At 36.6% G+C, this 21,553-nt stretch overlaps 1 protein-coding gene across 1 annotated transcript in view; it reads right to left on the bottom strand.

Annotated features, from left to right (window-relative positions):
• The window catches only part of EYS (eyes shut homolog), an 867,458-nt gene that overhangs the window by 235,786 nt on the left and 610,119 nt on the right, over positions 1-21,553 (bottom strand). Inside the window, exon 34 of the mRNA XM_040598785.1 lies at positions 20,963-21,075. Within this exon, the coding sequence (XP_040454719.1) occupies positions 20,963-21,075 (113 nt within the window). The remainder of the gene's footprint in view (positions 1-20,962; positions 21,076-21,553) is intronic.

Genomic DNA, 21,553 nt, shown 5'->3' with positions numbered 1-21,553 from the left:
ATGTGTGTTATCTTCTACCAGGCTAGCACAGCAAATAAAAAATGCTTAGTCACCTGCTGCTGCGATTACAACCATTAACATAATAAATAATAAATAATTATTTTCTCCCCAAACATAACCTAAATGTTTGAGAAATTCTGAATTAATAGTAGGCTTATATAACAAATCAGACATCTACAGGAGAAATTTATTGGGAACTGTTACTGGGATTTGGGGTTGATCTTTCTGTTCCTCCTAAAAAAATCAAACCAATCAACAAAAACTGAATAAAACTTGGGGGGAAAAAATGAGGACATAAACTAAGGTCTCACTTCTAGATATTAGAAAGACCATTTTTCCAATGACAGATAATCCCAAAGAGGACTATAGTAAAATTTACTCCTCTGAACTTGGTCAGAGCTACCATCAGGGGTAAAATACTGAATGAGAGGGCTATCTGCCTGACTGGCAGGCATTCTTGTGTCCACTGGAAGCACTGATTTCCAGCTGTGCAAGTTTCACATCCCTCTTCTGACAGGGAGCTATTGTTTTTCTCTAGGATATAATTATAGGTGTGTGCTTCAAATAAAATTTCATGAGCATAAGTAATGCAGCCTCATTTCATTTTTTTTTTTTTTTTTTTTTGTTGACATTGCAATCCACGGAGGAGAAAGAAAGGAAAGCTTCTTGGTAGGTGGATTTCTCCCTGCTTTATTTGATAGTCTTTCGCAGGGTGTCAGCCTTTGCAGTGTTGTTCTGGTGCTTTGCTTCTAGATGGTTATGGTCCTGCACTGCTTGTGGCCTGCTGCCTTACTGCAAAAGTGGAGAACAATTTGCTTGGGCTAGTTAGTGGGGCAAACATCAGCTGGACTCACAAGACACTCAGGCTGCTGCTGTGAATAAGCAATGACCTTGGCTCATTGCAGTTTAACTAAAACATTTATTTAAATAAAGAGCCAGGAAGCCTTTAAAGTAATACAGTAATTGAAGTGTTAGAAGTTTTGAAAAAGTGTAATAAAAACAAATCAGGCAAAACTTGACTCACTCATAGTATACAACAAGGCCACAATTTTCTTTTTTTTTTTTTTTCTTTTTTTTTTTTTTTGTTTTGTTTGTTTGTTTGTTTGTTTTTTTCTTTTCAATTTCCCAGCCTGTCACTGCCTCTCAGGTCAATAATGCACATGAAGACCTTCTAGCTTGCTGCAAGCATCAACACATTGTTTTTAATGTTACAATGAGCTCAAACAGCTGAGTTTCAAAGGCCTGTAACCTTGTGTTTCATAGCTGAGTGCATGTAAGTTTTAAATCCTTGCCTAAATATAGATGTTAGTTCAATCTGAAGTCTGATTTATATTATATTCTTCACTACTCAAGGAGATGTATGGTCAACCGAATGGCAGGAACATAGCACTTAGGGATCATGCTTGACATTATGCCGTTAAACCAAAAGCACACATACCCTAACCAACTGTGCTTCCCATACCCTAATTCTCCTCTTTTCAAACAGAGCCTTAAACTATCAGTGTGTGGAGTTAAGAGGCACTGTGGATTAAAAAGTTAATAAACCACCTGGGAGGTCCTGGCTGTGCCCTGACTGGGCAGTGTAGGGGCTCAGGCTCACCAGTGGCTGAGCTGTGTGTCACTGGTTTAACCCCTGTGCCGGGACAAATGACCAAGGACGAAAGAGCTGGGACTGTTCAGCCTGGAGAAGAGAAGGCTCAGGGGGATCTTGTCATTTTATATAAATACCTGAGAGGAGAGGAGGGGAAAAGATGGAACCAGACCTTTCTTGCTGGTGGCCAGTTAAAGGACATGGGGCAATGGACACAAACTGAAATGTAAGAAATTCCATCTAAATACAAGCAAAAAAGCTTTTTACGTAGGGTGATCTATCTGTATAATGGACTTCAAGTTGAGACCTGCAAAGAGAGCAGACTTGTCCCCAAAGTAATTTGCTATCAGGCTGATGGCAGCCATGTCTACAGAAGCACTGACATTTTTCCATGAAGCAGGTTGATGAGACATACAGTGGCATGGGAGTCCAAAGGATAACATCTCCACTGCCTATATCTTATGGTACTTACACACTTAACATTTTATTACTGAAGTAATGGATTTAGTCTTATCTGATATGAGTGCGATAAGGAAGTTTGTATTTTTAGCTTGTCAATAAAGTAATTTGTGCTGGGAAGCAACTGCTTTTATTTGCAATTTTCTTTGGTGGAGAAGTATGTACATTCCATTTTCCTTAGGCTGTGGCAGAATACTATTTTTAAGCAAATGGTTTAGATTTTGGAGCCAAAAGAAAGATTTTTCAAGGGCATTAGTATGCATGGTAGAATATAATTTCAAAACCTTATGAAACTGAACACAAGTGCACTACATGGAAATGTTGGTTTAAACAGGAATAAAACCCTAGTACCTTGCATGTAATTTGGCAAGAATGAACAAAGTCTTTTACAGGCTTTTTATTTTACTGTTCACAACCATGTCGAGAAGAATGCTTTAAGTGGCATTTCACTGATTTCAATGAATCCACAGAACAGTGTATCTGCACAGTTACCCTACTGGAGAAACCACCTAAATCACTCAACACACTAATTGAGAAAACAATTTAAGAGATTACCAGAGAAGGATTATTTTTGTTCAGCAGTTTATATCTGACTCTTATTTCCTCACCCATTCCAGTCTTTGTTTGATTTGGAAACATCAGATGTCTGTTTTTCCAACAGAGATGACTTACGATCAGGCATATCTCTTAAAAAAATTCAATTCTCAATATATGTTCCAGGCTATGGACTCAGCTTCTCCCTCCTACTAGGCACAGCATTTTGGTAGCAGAACTCAGTGATACTGTAGCTGTAGCTTTCCATTTAAAAATTCGCAGTTGGTATAACATCATTTGCAACTGCTTTTGCACACACAGCATCTCATTTAATGGTGCAAACTCTTAGCAATGCAAATAGTATATTTGATATACAATGCAGCCGAGGATGTGAGAATGCAATTAACAGACATAATGATGTTTATGAAAGCTTGGTTTACAAATCCAAAGTAAAAATTATGAACTCCAGGATGCATAGCAGTGCCAGACATGGGAAGACACGTCAGGTACAGAAAGACAGGTGAAAGGGGGAAGAGGAAAAATAAACTCATGTACTAAGAGACATATTCCTGTCCTGTTTGCTTTAAAGCATGTAGCTCGCATAGACTTTACAACAGATAAATAAATTCTGACACAGAATTTGCAGCAACAATACTTTATGTTGAAATCTGAATAGTAGTCTTCCTAAACAGGACATTAAAGTGCATTTTTCAGATGATATTTGAAAAAATCCCTCACGGTCCCTAAGTTTAGGACATGAAAAATAATGGGTTTGCTAGGACTGAATTTCTACACCAAATCCACTCCTTTTTTTTTTACGTGGGTTGCTGGCAGAAGAGAGCATTGAATCTTTCAATTGTTCACACTGATCTTTGGTTTGGTTTGGTTTTGCTGTTTTATAGCCTTCCCCTTCCTCCCTTTTAAGCCCCTCTTGACTTTCTATCATCCAAACATTAAACTTTTAAAAAGGAGAGCAATCAAAATTACTGAGCACTAAGTGGACCAATGTGCAAATCTTACAACTTTCTGAAGTTTAAGCAAATCTCAAATCTGTCCAGATTTCAGCCTTTTATTTTACATTTAGTCAATAGTCACAGTCAGAAAACCTCTTCCTAGTTTCATCTTAGCTGCTGTTTAGAAAAACAGCACTTGAAATTCCTGAGTACTGTGTCTTTTTATTGATTTATCAACTACTTTTGTTACTTGAAACTAGTGGTTTTGAATGGGAAAAATATTTTCACATTCCCTCCTTGAAGATTCTCTCAGCAGATCAGAAATGTTATTTTTTAACATGGCACTGTACTTGTCCTTCTGAAAAGCCTCTGCAAGATTAGAATCTAACCATTCTGTCCAGTCCCAAATGGCTGAATAAATTGTACTGGGTAAATTGAGTTCCTGTGACAGAGATGCTGTGAGAGCTATCTAAAACATCATGATCCAAATGAAGTCACTACTGCCTTCCAAAGCCACTATATAGTTTCGAGAGCTAAAGGCGTTCTTCCACCTCAATGATGCCATCTGTAATTTAGACTCCAAAATGGAAGATCTACCTATGGAGTATTATTGCACAATGTGTCTGTGAGGGATAAAGGAGAATTACTTCTAGATGCTGAATATGCGGTTGATTTCCTATGTAATATTTAATCTCAGGCAAGACTTCTGCATTGTATTTCTCAGGACTGTGGTAGCAAAACCTTTGGTCTTTGCCCACAGTGAAGATTCTCCAGATGGCTAGAGCCCTGCTTCACCAAGAAGGAATAAAAAAAATGCTTTGAGAGGTGTATGAAAAAAAATAAATATGATACAGTGGAAAAATCCAAGTCAGTAATCAGATGAATATTCTAACCCAAGGGATGGGGAACCATATGTGAATACTTTTCCTTTCTCCACTCAATCCAGTGAATACCTGTTCCACGGCAGACAGAACAGACCAAGGGACTGGTCTGGGGAATTCTTGAAACACTTCTGGTATCAGACTGGCAAGTTTGTAATTCCTGAGGACGCAGCTGAAGTCAAGTATCTGATAAACCAGAACAGTGGTTTTACCACTGATCTGAAGGATAAAACTGGAAAGCGGATATGTACCACCATTGGATACGTCTTGTACAGTCTCATCGCAATTTGTTCTGGGCATGCCTAGTAGCTCTTGCCCTGTGTGACATACACTTATGAAGGATGAGTAGAGACATTCTCAGACCCTAATGAGTGAGAGGGACTTTCGAGAGAATGAAGGTGCTTCCCAAAATGTATGGAAACACACACTTTGGCAGGCTGGAACGTCAATGCACCCTGATTACATTATAGATAACATGCAGTCTTAAGAGTATATAATTTGCTTTTAGGTGTCTCACATAAGAATAGTTTAGGCATCTAAAAATTTTTCACAGAAAGAGTCCTTAATCTCCTTTTGCATTTGTTTCCTCATGTGCTGAAAATAGTTCTTGCCTACATAATATAAGTACGGAAGGCCTACACTGCTTTACAGATACTAATTAAGATTGCCTGATAGAAAGCATTTTGCAATTCAAAGACTGTGTGATCGGAGAAAGATGGGAGTATAAAAAGTCATTCTGTATCACACGCTATTAAAACTACCATGAGAGCTGGCCTGCAGACAAGATGAGATAGACATGTAGAAATTATTAATACAGAATGAGTTAAAAATGCAGAGTACTGTTATGTATTATCTAGTCTTTCTTCCAGACTTAATTTGTAATTGTATCTTAATGCTGGAGAACGGCTGGTATGCATAAACACAAACATCATTTATTCATCAGTAATCTGGCATTTAATTGAAATATTACTGCATTCTTACTGAGTGCATGAGGAAGAATGTCGTAAATATGATAAGCCAAAATATCTCCATGATATTAACAAATAGAACAAAATTTATACTACTGAAAATTTCCTAAATAGTATTTTATAAGGTAGTAGATAAGAAACTAAAATAATAGCCCTTTATGTACATTTTTAAATTTAATTTAAATGTAATTTTTAATGTAATTTTTAATTTATTTTTTAATTTAAATAATTTTAGATTCAATAAAGCATGTGTCACAGATGACAGAGTAATCAACAGCCCATAGTGGATCTGGGTGCTGGGGTTTGCTTAAGAACCTACAAGATTAGAGTTTTTACCCTGATTGTTTATCTCACACACTCCCTCACACCCTCACTCCACGCCATGCTCTGTTGCATTCAGAAGGTTTCCACTTTTCTTCCCAGCAGGGAGGCTGCTACTGGCCGGGGAAGCTTGAGTAGAAAGTCATGTTGATTCACGCTGAGCTGCTGCTCCTAGTAACTTGTTTTGACTATTCCCAGCCATGGTTCCTGTGCATCCCCTGGTATTCATCTCCATGCATCTTTCTTATCTTCTGTACCATCCCCCACTTCCAGGATCTCTCCTCCAGCCAGGATGGGTACGTATGACCTCACGTTCAATCTTTTATCAATTCCAATTTCAAAATGCCACCCAAACTAGCCTTCTCGCTCCTAAATATTTGATGAAATTTCATCTGCCAACAAAACTCTAGGAGAGAATTCACTTTGCCAAACATTATCTGCCTAAGAGCTTGGAAACCTGCCTGAACTGATCACCTTGGTTCTTCCTGTAGACACTCTACATACAGAGAAAGGCATCTCCAGTTCATCCTCTTCTAAGAAAAGTGCTCACCTTTCTCCATTGACTAGAGACGTAACTGAACAAATTAACTCTGATGAATGAGGACAAATTCCTACTTCTACTCACTATGTCACACTTAAAATTATGCACGTTTTGATTATATAACTGAAAAACACCCCAAAACATTTTCAGGTATACAAAACATTTACTAAAATCATTCCTTATGAATTGTGTACCTTTACAGCAAAGAACAGAGCTTACTTTACCTTGTTACAACCCAAAGTGAACTTGCTAAAGCTTTAAGCAATTTAAGTTCACAATGAAGAGCCTGATGACTTAGCATTACTAAGAGACCACGTGGCTTAGCAAAATCTTAAAATGTGGATAGTAACAGGCAGCATTATCATGACTGAGAAGTTTTATTATTAGTGTGAACAACTGGACGAAAAGCATATAGTTCACAAACAAGAAACACAGAGAGGAAACTCCAGATGCCTTGGCAGCAGGTTTCTGTCCTTTCAGCTTGCAGAACTGTACTCAAAACTGTGCAGAGAGGAATCAAGATCAAATGCAGCAGAACAACATGCCACTGTGCTGCTCTAAACTATTCAGTTCTGGTTAAAGACTCGGAATAACTAAGGAGCTGCCTTTTCTCAACATGGACTACTTCACAGCAAAACGCTAAAAATCGATTATTCATACCCTCCTATCTTCTTACCAGCCCAAAGGCTGTGACACGGCAAGATCATAAGGAGGCAGAGAACATACCAAACTAAAAGTATGTTGGATTGAAATTATCAAGTGGTCAGGCTGTTCCAGGGTAATGTTTAAGTAAGTTGATATTTTGCATCTACTGATCCTTAACAGTTTTTTGTTATCTTAAACACTACCTGAACCCAAATGCTATGTCATTGGACGTGTTAAGTACCTGGTTATGATTTGGGACTAGGCAATACCAGTTGCCAAAAGTAATTGATCTTTCCAAGTACAAAACAAGTTTCAAAGCAAGAGAAAAAGAGAAACCTGAGGCACAACTGGAGAATATTCCTGATGTCAAAGTGAATACTTCACACTGATACCTTCAAATTGCACTACATTTTTCTGCTATTTGTTTTTCAGTAACTTTAAGTCATGAAGAGCATCTATGATTAAAGCATTGATATTAGCAATTTACCAGGGTCATTATCTCAAAGCAGGTTATATTTAAGAATATCAGCCAAATCCTGATCATGATTTCTATGAAACAAGCTTTTTATGAAAGCTATCATCTGAACACAATCAGGAGGTTAAACAATATGAGATTACTTTGTTGTGCTTACCTTCTTTCTTATTTACTTTCTTGGTTTCCTTGTGAAAAATAATGACAACACACTTAAAATTTGGTATTCTTAATATCTAACCTTTTGATTTAAATGATGAAAATAAAACCCACCATGGTGAGTGGGCTGTGCACTGCCATTTGCAAAGGGCTTAGCACGGCTTAGGATGTACAAATAAACCTTTTTTAGTAAAAAATAGTAAGTTCTTTCATGTAGTCAACTTTCATGAAAAGCTGACAAAAGCTTAATTACATGGTCATATTCCCAAATTAGATAACTTATCTTACTCCGTGTATATTAGAAATATATTCTGAAGAAAAAAAATATTTACTGTAAATAAAATTAATCACCTCACTTGCAAGTAAAATCACCTTGCCACTTAAGAGTTCTGAATTCCGGTGAATTTCTTTCATATACCTCAATTCAGTCAAGAATATTTTATATCTTCTGGTTTATGAAATGGATTTTATTTATTAAATGCTTGAAGCCAATTATAGATGTCACACTTGTTTTTATAGTGCCCAGAAACTGAAGAAATCTAATCACTTTCATTTTCATACAATACTTACTCAATTTCATAACATCAGTGAAATATGTTAGGCAGTTAGTTCTAAGAAATTACTGCATTTTCAGTTGGCTAATGGTATTTGGTCTTCAGCTTCCTTACAGATGTAAAAATTTCATACTACATGTTGGTATTTAAATACAGAAATTTTGATGGTTAAGAAAAGCCAACTCACACTTTTATGTCAGCTAGGACCTTGTATGAGTACTAGTAGTGCAGCATCTTCTCCTACCTACTTCTTAATTGTAGAGCAGGTGGAGAGAGGAAAAATGGGGAAATCCATTTTCAGAAAGCTGGTCTGAAGCATATATACCTCAACAAGTTCTCGAACAGCATAGAGACATGCGTTTCTTTGAAGTTCAGTTCATTTATGTTCATGTTCTCTTTTTGACACTGCTTGTAATTTTAACAGCTCAGGAGTTTATCAGTTGAAATCCTTCCTTTTCCCTATACATAGACAAATTACTTAAGATTTTAAACCAGCTGTTGGTTCCTTTAAACTTCAGAGCTTCAAAAGAAATCTATAAACCCATAACTAATAGTTTGTAGAAATTTAACAATGACTTGAGAAAGATATGAGTAGGAGTTGAAGGAGAGGACAGAAACCCCAAACTTACCTTTATATTATATGTGTGACTTTGAGTGAATCATCAAAAATACACATTAATACCTACTGCAGGTTTGCACAGACAAGGCAGTGATTTCTGTATACTCTGAATATTCTACACTTTACAGAATATGATCTTTCAAGAGCCAGAATTTCTTTTTGTAACTATTCATCCTAAAGTTTACACATATATTCTGAACTGCTTATGCTTCTGGTTACTGCTTTTTATATGTCCGTTTTTTTGAAGGAAAAAAAAAATATTCTCACAAATATATCAATATCTGTCTTGATTTTTAGGTTAATTTTCTGAAGCATTTTCTCTTTACCCAAGAACTGTGATTTCACTTTTAAAGAAGGAAGGAGAAAAAAGGAAAGGATACAACATGATATAAATCTGGGTTTTTTTCTGAATGGTTCAACAACGATCAAGACCATATTTTTTAAAATGTTATACTAGTGTTTCAAGGCTGCAGGGGGCAGTGATGCACTGTGTATCTACAGTACTGCAGAGCAAGAGTCAGGACATGATTAAACAGTCTTGCAGGTTACAGATACAGGAAAAACACATAAACTATTTATAATCAATTAAGGATTCAAGAAATTAGGTAATTGTAAAATATTTATATGAATTTTGGAAGGAAATTTATGTTTCTTTTACTGGTAAATATATTTGTTTTTCTGCTGCAATCAAGTAGTAGGGATAAGTTTGTTTTCTTCACTTTATAACCAAGGTCCCTTGAAGGATGATATAACTTTCTAGTATTGCATTACTTAATATTACGGCCTTAAAGAAACAATCCCCACTCCCCGTAGAAAATAAAATTTCGCTTAGCAGCTCCCCACAGAAGACCATTTATTGGCTGTTGATAATAATTTGCTTATATATTAATCAGCCAATACAGATACTATCTGATTCACAGGCTCATTTAAGTGAATGTATTAAAGTAAGAAATAATTATATATTTTATCAGTTCATTCAGTATTTTCTGGTTTAGAACCTAAGAATGATGGTATCTAAGATGCAGAGATTTCCTGACCATAAGAATGTATGACAATTTAACACTCAGCAATATATTATAGACATGCAACCATGCATGCATCATCTATTTTACATTCAGTACTAATTATTTATTCTTTTAATTCCTTTATGCACATAATTGCTTTGGTGTTTGTTTGTTTGTTTTTTAATGCAGCTTATACCAGTTTCACCTCTTCTGTTTGTCCCAGATCTTCATATCTGCTGCACTTATAACTGTATTAAGCCTATTAAGTCCCTTCTAGAAAGACACACAGTCTAATTTTAACACAGCAACACATGAAGAAGCCACCACTTCAATTGGCAGTTTGTACCAATTGTAATCATCATTACTGTTACAGCATTTTTGGTTTATTACCAATTCAGATATTCTGGTTACAGCCTTCAGCCATTGGTTCTAACATGCTTGTCTCTGCTGAGCTAAAGAAACCTCCTCTGTGTTCAGTGTTTCTCATCATCAAACATATGTGCTATCTTCGTATACACTATAATCACCTCAGTCATATTTTAGAAAAAAACAAAGATACTACGTTACTAAAGTATCTTTCTGCATACCCTTAAAAAAAAAAAATCACAGATTTCTTTGAGGATTTTCTAATTAAGCCTTTCATCTTTTGTACTTTCTAGGTACTGCTCCAGTGCACACCAGTACACAACGAAATACAGTACAACCAACATCACAATCAATAGTGTACACAGAAATGAAATTGTCTTCCTACTTTCTTGTTCAGACACAGAGAAACCACATTTATCATTTTGCTCAAGAAGCTTACATTGAGTTGCTGTCTACATTAACCCAAAGTATCTAGTCAGGACATCATTCATCTTTTGGGGTTTGGCCTGTTTAAAAAAGAACTTCAAATATGAAGTTTTGTACAAAATTAATTTCAAAAATATTTCCTTTTTTCAGGTTTTTGTCTTTTAGTAATAATTAAACCTGCCATGTTTGACCAACTTTAGAGGAATTTTATTTTATTGCAAGTATCTTTCATGAAGTCAATTACATATTAACATAGCAAATTTTGATTTATAGGTTCACAATACATATCACTACAATGGACATCTTTTGGATATCAATAATACAAGGCAATTAAAAAAATCTGGTTTTAAAACTTGGATTCTTTAAAAATCTTGAGATCTGAAATGGACAGTTGTTATTAAAACTGCTCTGCCAAAGAGAAGCTCAAATATTTTTTTTTAATTGTAAAATCTTTTCCAAAAGTGAAATATTATTTGTGATGGATTTTATTTTGCATAAAAACACACAAGGTTTTGTGATGTGGATTGTTCCACTTTTAAGTTTCTTAAATGAGATTTTTATAAACCCACAAATACTTCAAAAGTCATGAAGCCCTGTGGTCTATTCACGGACACAGTGAAGGACACAGAACGGATGCCAGCAGAGAGCTACTACATAGAATAAAACTGAACTTCTAAACTTTTCTCTTGACATTCTAGCAGTTAAAGGCAACTCTTATGATTTCTTATTACTTCTGTATCAAATTCGGAAGCGAATCTCAAAGATTACAAAAGTCAAAGAGAGTATTATACTGATTTAAGCTTCCAGTAGGCAAACCATTCCTTTCAGTATGACTCTCATTCTTACTTATTCTATCTAATATGCCTCTCTTCACAATACAGTCTGGTATAATAACAAAAGCAACTACATCTCCTTTATGAGGCACTCGCTGCCCATATCTTGGAAGTCATGGAAACCTGCTCCAAAGTTTAATTATTTGTGAGTATATACAAAACATTTTTTTCTGTATTTCTAGATTTATGTAATTGGAATGACATCAAATGCTAGCACTAAAGCTGTGTGACTGTAGTCCAATAAGGAAAACATACAAGATAATTTCTTTTACTATTCAATTGTTTCAGACAATTCCTCCTGTTCTATACTTGGCTTTTCTGAATATTCTTAAAGCAGAATTCTGTCAAACAATCCCTGCACCCATCTGCAAGTTTTAGACTGGCAGAACAAATGGAGATTATTTTTTCTGTTCAAGAGGGTAGAAGAAAAGCCTTTCATTATTCATATACCTGTCTGGCTAGAAGCCCAAGTGATTATTTCAGGAAGCTATTGAACCATACTACTTGATGTCTTGTGTCACTAAGATAATTTTTCTTAAGCATTAAGATAAAGTTTCCAAAGAGTATTGCAATGGCTATGACACATGATATTATTAATGCTATGAAAAAGTATGTGTAGTGAAGTTTTTAGAACTTTGAAAAATGGCTTTATATTTAGTTTCATTTTGTGAATCTGCTCCAGTTTTGTAGGAAAATTGGGATCTCAACCCAATCCTTTTTTTTTTTTTACTTCTAGCAAAAACCTTAGATTTTCATGTTTATGAAATTATTTTATTATATAAGGGAAGCTGTGCTGAAATATGAAATGAAAAAGTTACATTCATTAATGGGAAAGTGAGTCTTTCTCATAAATCTTAAAAAAATTATTTTCTTGATAAGCCAAAGAAGAGTCCAAATCAGATACAGATTTTTTTCTAATGGAAATCTTCATCACATATTTCTACTTCGTAAAGTATTTATGTAAGAAAATCAGTTCTGTACTATGAGTGTTCTTACTAAAGTTTAGCACTTTATTGTACTAATGTTTAAAGGGATCAACTTATATGCAATGGTTAAGTACTTGGGGTGAAAGAAACTATAAATTACACTAATAAATTTAGTAATCATACAGAATAAGAATATCAAGTAACAGGAGCTATTCAATACTATATGACTGTACTAAAATAGATACAAAGGTGTGACATAACAGGAAAACAGAATTTCTCAAGCACTGGAACCTCTTCTGTAGCACGTGAAAAAAAATGCAATATAAAATAATGAAGTACACATGAACAGTAGTAAAAAGACAATTCCATTAAAAAACCTCTAAGTCTTATTCATAAAAAAATTTCATTTCTGTGCAACTGTGTCAGAGTGTCTTCCAAAACATTTAATTGAAATATTTATTTGCAATAACACACTGCCTCAGACTTATCCGTTGGCTCCGTTAGCACGCGTACATTGACATATATACCTGCAAATAGCTCCTTGATAAAAACAGAAGAAAATAAATACATGTTATCCTTTAAGACTTGTCTTCCATGCTTCCATGCAGGTGCCTGGCAATTCAAGCAGAAACCAAGTTCTCATTACAATTGTTCATTTCAGACACACTAACAGACAGTGACTGCCACTGAATTCTATTGATAGAATTACGAAACAATTCTCTGTTGGTAAAATGCACATGCCTGAAGTTACAGAAGGGTGAGTAAGGTCAAGATGTCAGCCTGTCAGCCTGACCTCGAAGCCAGGGAAGGTTACAGAGATCATCCTGAGCTCCATCATACAGTATGTGCAGGAGAACCAGGGGATCAGGCTCAGCCAGCAGGAGTTTACGAAAGGCCGCTCCTGCTTGACAAACCTGATCTCATTCTATGACAACTTGAACCACCTAGTGGATGAGGGAAAGGCTTTGGATGGTGTCTACATGGACCTTAGTAAAGCCTTTGACAGAGTCTCCCACAGCATTCTCCTGGAGAAACTGGCTGCTCGTGGCTTGGACGGGTGTACTCTATGCTGGGTTAAAAGCTGCCTGGATGGCCAGGCCCGAAGAGCGGTGGTGAATGGAGTTACATCCAGCTGGTCACAAGTGGTGTTCCCCAGGGCTCAGTACTGGGGCCTGTCCTGGTTAGTATCTTTATTGATGATCTGGATGAGGGGATTGAGTGCACCCTCAGTAAGTTTACAGACACCACCAAGTTAAAGGGAGAGTTATCTGCTTGAGGGCAGGAAGGCTTTGCAGAGGGATCTGGACAGGCTGGACTGATGGGCCGAGGACAGTTGTATGAAGTTCAACAAGGCTCAGTGCTGGGTCCTGCCCTGGGGTCACAACAACCCCAAGCAATACTTACAGGCTTGGGGAAGAGTGTCTGGAAAGCTGCCCAGTGGAAAAGGACCTAGGGGTGCTGGCTGACAGCCAGCTGAACATGAGCCAGCAGTGTGCCCAGTGACCAAGAAGGCCAACAGCATCTGGACTTGTATCTGAAACAGTGTGGCCAGCAGGACAAGGGAAGTGATTGTCCCCCTGTACTTGGCACTAGTGAGGCCGCACCTCAAAACATGGTTCAGCTTTGGGCCCCTCACTTGAAGAGGGATGTAGAGGTGCTGGAGCGTGTCCAGAGAAGGGCAACGAAGCTGGTGAAGGGTCTGGAGCACAAGGCTTATGAGGGGTGGCTGAGGGAACTGGGTTTAGTCTGGAGAAAAAGAGACTCAGAGGGGACCTTATTGCTCTCTACAGCTGCCTGAAAGGAAGTTGTAGGCAGGTGGGGACTGGTCTCTTCTCCCAGATGACAAGAGGAAAGAGCCTCAAGTTGTGCCAGGAGTAGTTCAGGTTGAATACTAGGAAAAATTTCTTCACTGAAAAGTCGGTGAAGCATTGGAACAGGCTGCCCAGGGACGTGGTAAAATCACAGTCCCTGGAGCTGTTTAAAACCGTGTAAATGCAGTGCTTGGTGACATGGCTTAGTGATGGACTTGGCAGTCCTCTCTTAACAGGGACTTGATGATCTTACAAGTCTTTTCCAACCTAAATGATTCTATGATTCTATGACTCTAAGATAATCACCAAAAATTATTATTATTCCTTTAGAAATAGAGTTGCCCCAAGAAAAATTGGTGTTAGTTTTGTAGTATGCTGATGAGAGGCAACCTTTTCCAGAAATAGGGAGAGAAATGTAAATATTTGCAAACACTCATTAACTCACCTGCATATATGACACAGGGATTTGTCTTAATATCCCCCACAATTTCCACAGAATACTGCAAAAGATGGAGCTAAAGCCTTACACAGCAATTTACTGTGGTTTTGAGGATTTATAATAGTAGGAAATATTAGATCTGTCACTTCTTTCTTTTCCTTTTTCAATATTGAAGCCTTTATCACTGAAAAAATCATCTGAACGGAAATGTCAAAGGAGGAAGAAAAGGTAACAAAAAAATATCCCAAATTCATGTACACACAGAGAGCACAAAGGAAATTGCACAGGATGGCAAAACTCACAAAGGGAAAGAAAAAATTGCAAAGACATGTTGTAAAAGATGAGGGAAATCAAGAAGGGCAACTCAAGCACAGAGGATTAAACTATATGAAAGCAACTCAGGCACTGGGAAAGGAAAAAGGGGAAATTAGAAACATACAGAAAAGGTAATCATACTGCAAAAGCAATAGATGAGAAAGAAAAAACTAACAAAATAAATACATAAAGAACAAAAGCTTGTTATCATTCTCTACGTTAAAATTGGACAGAATAGTTATTAACATAATATTGAGCATCTTATGTGGTGAATACAAATGAATGATCTTTCTGAAGCTTTATTTTCAATTGTACTTCAGAAACATTTAGTGCAATCTCTATGTTAATGACAGAAAAAACAGAAACCCTGTTAAATAATTAAAACTAAGTAGTGTCAGTATTGTTCATTTAATCATTTTCTTCTACAGTGTTGAGGAGCCCTATATATTCTTTCTCTTTGCTGTTTCATATTTAAGCACATAACTCCAAACTGTTAATGAAAAAATGTGAACATAACTACCTAAACTGAGATGAAGTCTGAATAATCTCTTTTACGTATAACAGAAGCTCAATGCTTCCCATAGGATCTTGCATGTTTTCATAAACTAAGATGTAAGTAGAGAGAAGAGCTTAAGTTTGGAATCGTGCGATTTCCCTTTCATTTGAGCCAGCTTTCCCTACTACAAGGTATGCAGTTCAATCCAAAGACAGAAATCAAACACCTTAAACACGTGGTGTCAGATTCTTTAAGTTGTGATGTTTTATAATATTCTGAAAAAGCAGGAAGTTCTACAGAGGAAGAGACATGCTGAGAAATCGTGCAGGAGAGTGAACTTCACAAAGGTGTTTGTGGTCTGCTGGTGTGTTTGTGAAAATACCACAGTAAACTACAGAATGGAAAGGGGAGTACTCACATAAGGAAGAGGATTTAGAGCTTCTGCAAAAGTGGATAAGTGAGGGGAAGTGGAACTGAAGGCTTCCTGAAAACATGTAGAGTTCTCTGAAATGTATTGCATGGCTCCTGAGAAAATTGCCATGCATTAGGAAACCCACCAGTCCTCATGATGGAATGGAACTTGGGTAATGCACATTCAAGAGCCTCTTTCCTAACTGCAAATAGCAGTCAGAGCCTTTGCTGAAATGAAACTCAGTTTCAGCCTGGAAAAAAACACTTTAAGATAAATTAACAGCAAAATAAGAACTTTAAAAAAATCAACTGAAAATCTGTCCAATGGGCAGTAACAAAGAACTCAGCTTATTAGCTCCTGTCTCTGAGTGGAAATCAGCCTTGTACATTTGCATTCACCAGTAAGACTCTTCTTAGGAAACAGCAACAGTAATTTTATGTTTCCTAGTTAGGTATTTTTTAAAAGAAGAACAAATCATGGCTTGGATAGATATATGTATATGTATATATTTTACATATGTGTGTGTGTTTGGAACCTTTGAATTTACTACATGCAGTAAACTCTTACAGGAATATACAACAGTCCTAGCTCCCAGACATTAAAATAGAAGTGAGCCGCAGTAAACACCAGCTTTTAATGCTGTGACTCAAAGCTTCATTTATATCTGTCATCTGAACTCTACCCGAAAGTGATAGTCATTTATCCTGCAAATCTATTCCAGTAACATTTTCAGAAACACTTACAGGAGCTTTATATTGCATTAACGCATCACGAGTACCTTACTTGCTTCAGAAGAAGGAAAAAAAAATAAAAATTCCTTTCTTAACAGATCCCATCAGAGATCCTTTATTTCCAATTGTCTCTTCTACTACTGTTGGCCATCATATAATCTTTTCCAAAAATGTCTATATATTCATAACTCTGAGGCAGCAATAGTTTAAACAGAATCTTAAAATAAACTTTGACAAGATTTACTTGAGTATACAGTCTGGCATAATTCTGGAAAACTACCTACTGGAGGCTGACCTTTACTAATTGATATGGTTCTGTTATAACCTTTTCTGAAAGCAAAACCCACATAACTCAGAGGACCTTTACAGCTGTAAACCTGCTCTCAGAGAGTCAAACTTAAATTCAGTCTCCTGCCCTTACCATTTTTCCACCATTTTCTGTTCTACCTTGGTTACATCTTATGGCAGGAAGCTCTAATGAGTCCTCAGTGCAATACATCCCTCCTAGCTATTCCCTCCTCCCTCTGGTATCATGTGTTACAGCCTATCTATGAACTCCAGGCTTGAACAGTGATGCATGTGATTATCAGAAGGACCTGAGCCATGACCTCACAGATTAACCGAGTTAAAGCCTCAGGCTTGAAACATCAGTGCTTCTGAGCACGCACAGAAATCCTGCATCTTTCAGAATGATCAGGATTATTTCAAGTTTTAAGGTCTTTGATCTTACCTTGCCCAGTGCTTGCTTTATCAATCATCCTCTTGAATTTAAGCAGAATTTAGCATCTGCTTCCAAAATGACATGAAAGGCAATTTGAATGTTGTTCCTATCTCCTATTTAGTTCTACCAAGTTAAAATAATTCTCCCTGCTTTGCAGCATATGATATTTGCATGGCAAAAAATGAATGCTAAAGGAACAAAAAGCATTCTTGCCCTATATATAGCATTTTAGACAGCAAACGGTCAGATATGTATGCCAGTGAAATTAATGTTATCGCTTCATTTTTTACATTTCTTATTCTCAAAAAATTTTAAAGTGACCTAAATTGCATGGATCTCTGAGATAAGCAACATGGAGTACATAATATAATATGAAAGGTACTGACTTGTGATGCCAGTAGTTTTGAAAAGGTTAATGAACTGTATCTAAAATTTATTTTTGAAAGCTGTCTATATTCCTTGCACATATTAGATCCTCCTTTTGGTGTTTTAAAATTCAAATAGATCTAGTCAAAAAAATGGCAGAACACATTTGAGTAAATTTCAAGCCTATTAAAAATTCATAAGCTTAAAATTTACTCACAAGCCCATACACGTTAAGAAGTTTCTGCTTGTCTCCCTTTGGCTGACCTACACCATAATAATGAAGTAATCCGTGCTTCTGGGGAACCAAGATGTAAAAACCCCAGCAGAGTAAGTGACTGCCGCTAGAGTATGGCTAAATATGCAAAAGTAGGGGCATTCAAAAGGATGAGAAGTCTACAAACAGGTGATGATAGGTAGAAGTCAATTAAAGCAAAATTAAAACAGCAGGGAACAGAAATACTTAAGTGTCACTCGTTGATCAATACAGGGACGTTCTTAGAGGAAGAAACTGGGTTACTTTGTCTGCCACATCGTAAAGTACTCTGTTACTTCCAGGCACCTCCAACTGTAGCAATATTGCATCAACAGGACCATGGGAATTCTGAAAATACACCACCAAGTACACCAGGCTTTCTAGTATTCAGCTACTTGTATTTGCAACATATATAATCCATTATTGCCCTCTTTAAGCAACTTTCTTCAATTGCGTTCTCCTTCCTTCTCAAAACAAAGCTCTCTTCCTACGAAGCCTGTCTTGCAAAAAAAAAAAAAAAAAAAGAATGGTAGTTGGGCCTCCTAGATGCTTTCTGGGAAGCAGAATTTGCATGTAAGGACTGATGCATGGGGGTTATACCTAAAGTGAAAAGCAAGGATGATGTAAGCTGCCACGTGTGGGCAGATATGAAATTCATGTGTCACAGGGCAGGGAATGTGCATGGCGAATGCTTCCTAGGCTTCCCTGCAGTCCACTCCTATGGGACAACCATACCACCAAGGGAAATTCAGACTAATTTCAATTCTGTTTCCCAGCTTTTCACAGACAGAAATAACTGTGATTTGGATCAGGATGAAGCCAGCTCGGTGTGGACTGCATGAGGTTGGACACTGTTAGGCTCATGTACAGTGCTGGAACAAGCAGGGAGGTAAAAGGGAGATGTTGTACAGGACAGAGGATTGATGAGGCCCAACATCCTTCCAGCATCCTTTTATGTACAAAACTATTTCCATCTATACAAACTATCATGTCATTTTATTCACCTAATCGGTTAGATATACACAGTAAGTATCTGCAAGAAACAGCCCTAGACTATAATCACTGAGCTATGATTCAAATAAAGTCATCTTTAATATCTATATTATACTGTATCAGTCATGTTTCTATGCTAATTGACTAACTATGAAGGGAAGAATAATTAATACAAAATGCAATAGAATGTGGGAAATAACTCTACAGGTTACCCTGTAACAGATACTATAGTATCTAAACTAAACAAATTTTAAAAGGAACAAAGCCAAATTTCCTTATATGCCTTTTCCTTCCTGTCTATATCCCTCTATTTGTTGCATACACAGACTGGACAAAGCAGTTCTCATTGGTGTTTTGGTTCTTGAAGGCTATCAGTTGTCAAATGAATGGTTATGTAAACTACTCAATAGGAAATTATTTTTTTTTTGTAAAAAAAGGTGTCAAAAAGGCTGACTATGTAGACATGCTTCTCAGATAAAGTATTGTTTTGGAGAATGAAAGAAAGCACAAAAGATGATGACAGTCTTGATTTTTAAGTGATTCCTCTTTTTTCCAGTAGTTTAAAGAACAGAGCTACATCTTGTCTAAGATTTGGGACACCAAAGTTCTAATGCCTGTGCAAAATGGAGAACAATTTTCTAATATAGTAACCAGATGCGACACCTGGAATGGGTTATGATTTTTTTTTTTCCAATGACTGTTTATTTTCTAATATATAAATAAATCAAATCTTCAGGTCAAGTTTTTTTTCCCCCTAATACCTGAATCAAAGATGTGAAGTAGCTTCTTCACTTGCTTTCATCTCTATGAACTTCTGTTCTGCACAGAGGCATAGTTCCTCAGACAAGAGCACGTGCCCTCATTTTGGAGGAGACAACGGTTCTGGCTAGGAAGAAGCTCTATGCAGGAAGTCAGGAGTGGAGCCATCACTTCTCATCTGGGGTTTGTCACAACAGAAGTCAGAGCTCTATTCTGTGCAGGATTTATACCCTCAACTGTTTGTTTAATGTACTTAGAGAACATCTTCCAAATAAAAAGCGTTGGGGAACTCAAAAGTTTTATTTCTTTGTGCAGTGCAAAGATTTATTTCGTTGCGAAGTTTGGACAAGGAGATGACACTGAGCTGCTGTTCTAAATAGAGATGTTGGCAGGTGCGTGCAGATGTAACAAGCTGAACTTTTGTTCAGACCTAGTTTTACTTGCAAAAGCTTAGAAGCATGGTACTTGAAGCAGGTTGTTGATTACCTGGGTTTGCTATTTCCACTCCTTTCATAACTTTGAGTGTGATGTGTGTAAGTGCATTACGGGGCTAGAGACGGAAGTGAATGCAGAGTCCAGATCTCATGGATCTTTAAATAATGATTTAGTCCATTACCACTAGCTTTGTGACTTACTGTTGAAACAAGCACACAAACATTAATTAAACTGTTCCATAAATTTTAGGAAAAAAAAAAAAAGCCATATGTAAAAAGGCTTATACAAAATCCTCCAGTAATACAGGATGTACATCCTATGACTAAAATTGTACCTTGTTCTGAAAGACTTGATGAAGTACAAATGCAACTCACCTCTTCCTTTTGTTTTCCACTTTTCCATGTTCACACCTTTTATATGACAGAATTGAATCCTAATTGACACCACAGCCTATGTAGAGCCTTTTATTTCAACCAATGCAAGACCAACAGCAATATGAATATGCAAAAATGAAACCAAGTTTGTTTTTTTTCATGTATTCAGAAACAATCCCTCCCAGCTATTTTCACAATCTCAAATAGAGTAAGTGCAGCAGCAAATCATCAGCATTTGTTACAAGATTAATGGAAATTTCAAAACCATGAGTAGAAACACAACCAGCACATCACCCCACTTCCCACTCCTGTATTTTGTTGCAGATTATCTTGCTTAATACGCCATGTTTCAGCATTCAGTGGGTGAAAACTCACTCCAAGTAAGATTACAAACTTAACTGAACTACTCCGCAAAAAGCACCTTCCATAAAGGAAAAAGGAAATGCTTCAGAAGCACAGAAGAAAGCACAAAATATCTCTATATAGTGTATTTTTGTTCTGTAACCATTGCTAAAATTATATAAAATGGTCACCCTATTTAAGGAAGAAAGCAAAATCAAGGAAAACAGTTTCTTCCAATTTAAAAGGCACAGAGGGTAGTTTACCTGCAATTGTCAATATTGTTTCTTCCCACAGCACTAGAGAAGTTGAAAGGTCCCACGTTATTGATTTCTGTAACTTGTATACAGCCAGTGAAATTGTAGACAGGTCCAGGTATCTACAAAGGAGAAAGTGTACATAGTTCTTTTGCTTGTTGTCATTGTGATTAGTTTTAAAATAATTTAGTTTCCACAAATTATTTGTAACATAATTTAATTCTACTACTGCCCCACTGGTCTCCATTTTTTCCTTAATGAAATTTTATTTTAAAAAACTGAATATGAAAAGAAATTACATCAAGATAAGCAGTACTGACTTAAAAATTAAACAGAGTTTTGGACATGCAGACAGAACTGCAGGTATAATGAGACACCAGTAAAAAGCCGACTTTAACTTTAATCAGGTGTGTATTGTTTATATATGAACACAGGTCATGGGGAATAGTAAACAAGGAAGCTTTGAAAATTCTACTTTTAAATTTACTACTTCGCTGCTCAAAAGATATCTAGTATCATTAATCATGTTTCAAAGATGCCTAAGGACATAGTAAACTGGGAATCACTGTAGGGGTACTGAAAAAAACACAGAACAATACA

The sequence above is a fragment of the Falco naumanni genome, chromosome 6 (genome assembly GCF_017639655.2).
Source record: "Falco naumanni isolate bFalNau1 chromosome 6, bFalNau1.pat, whole genome shotgun sequence".
Classification (NCBI taxonomy): Eukaryota; Metazoa; Chordata; class Aves; order Falconiformes; family Falconidae; genus Falco; species Falco naumanni.
This window is presented reverse-complemented; position numbering and strand designations above follow the sequence as displayed.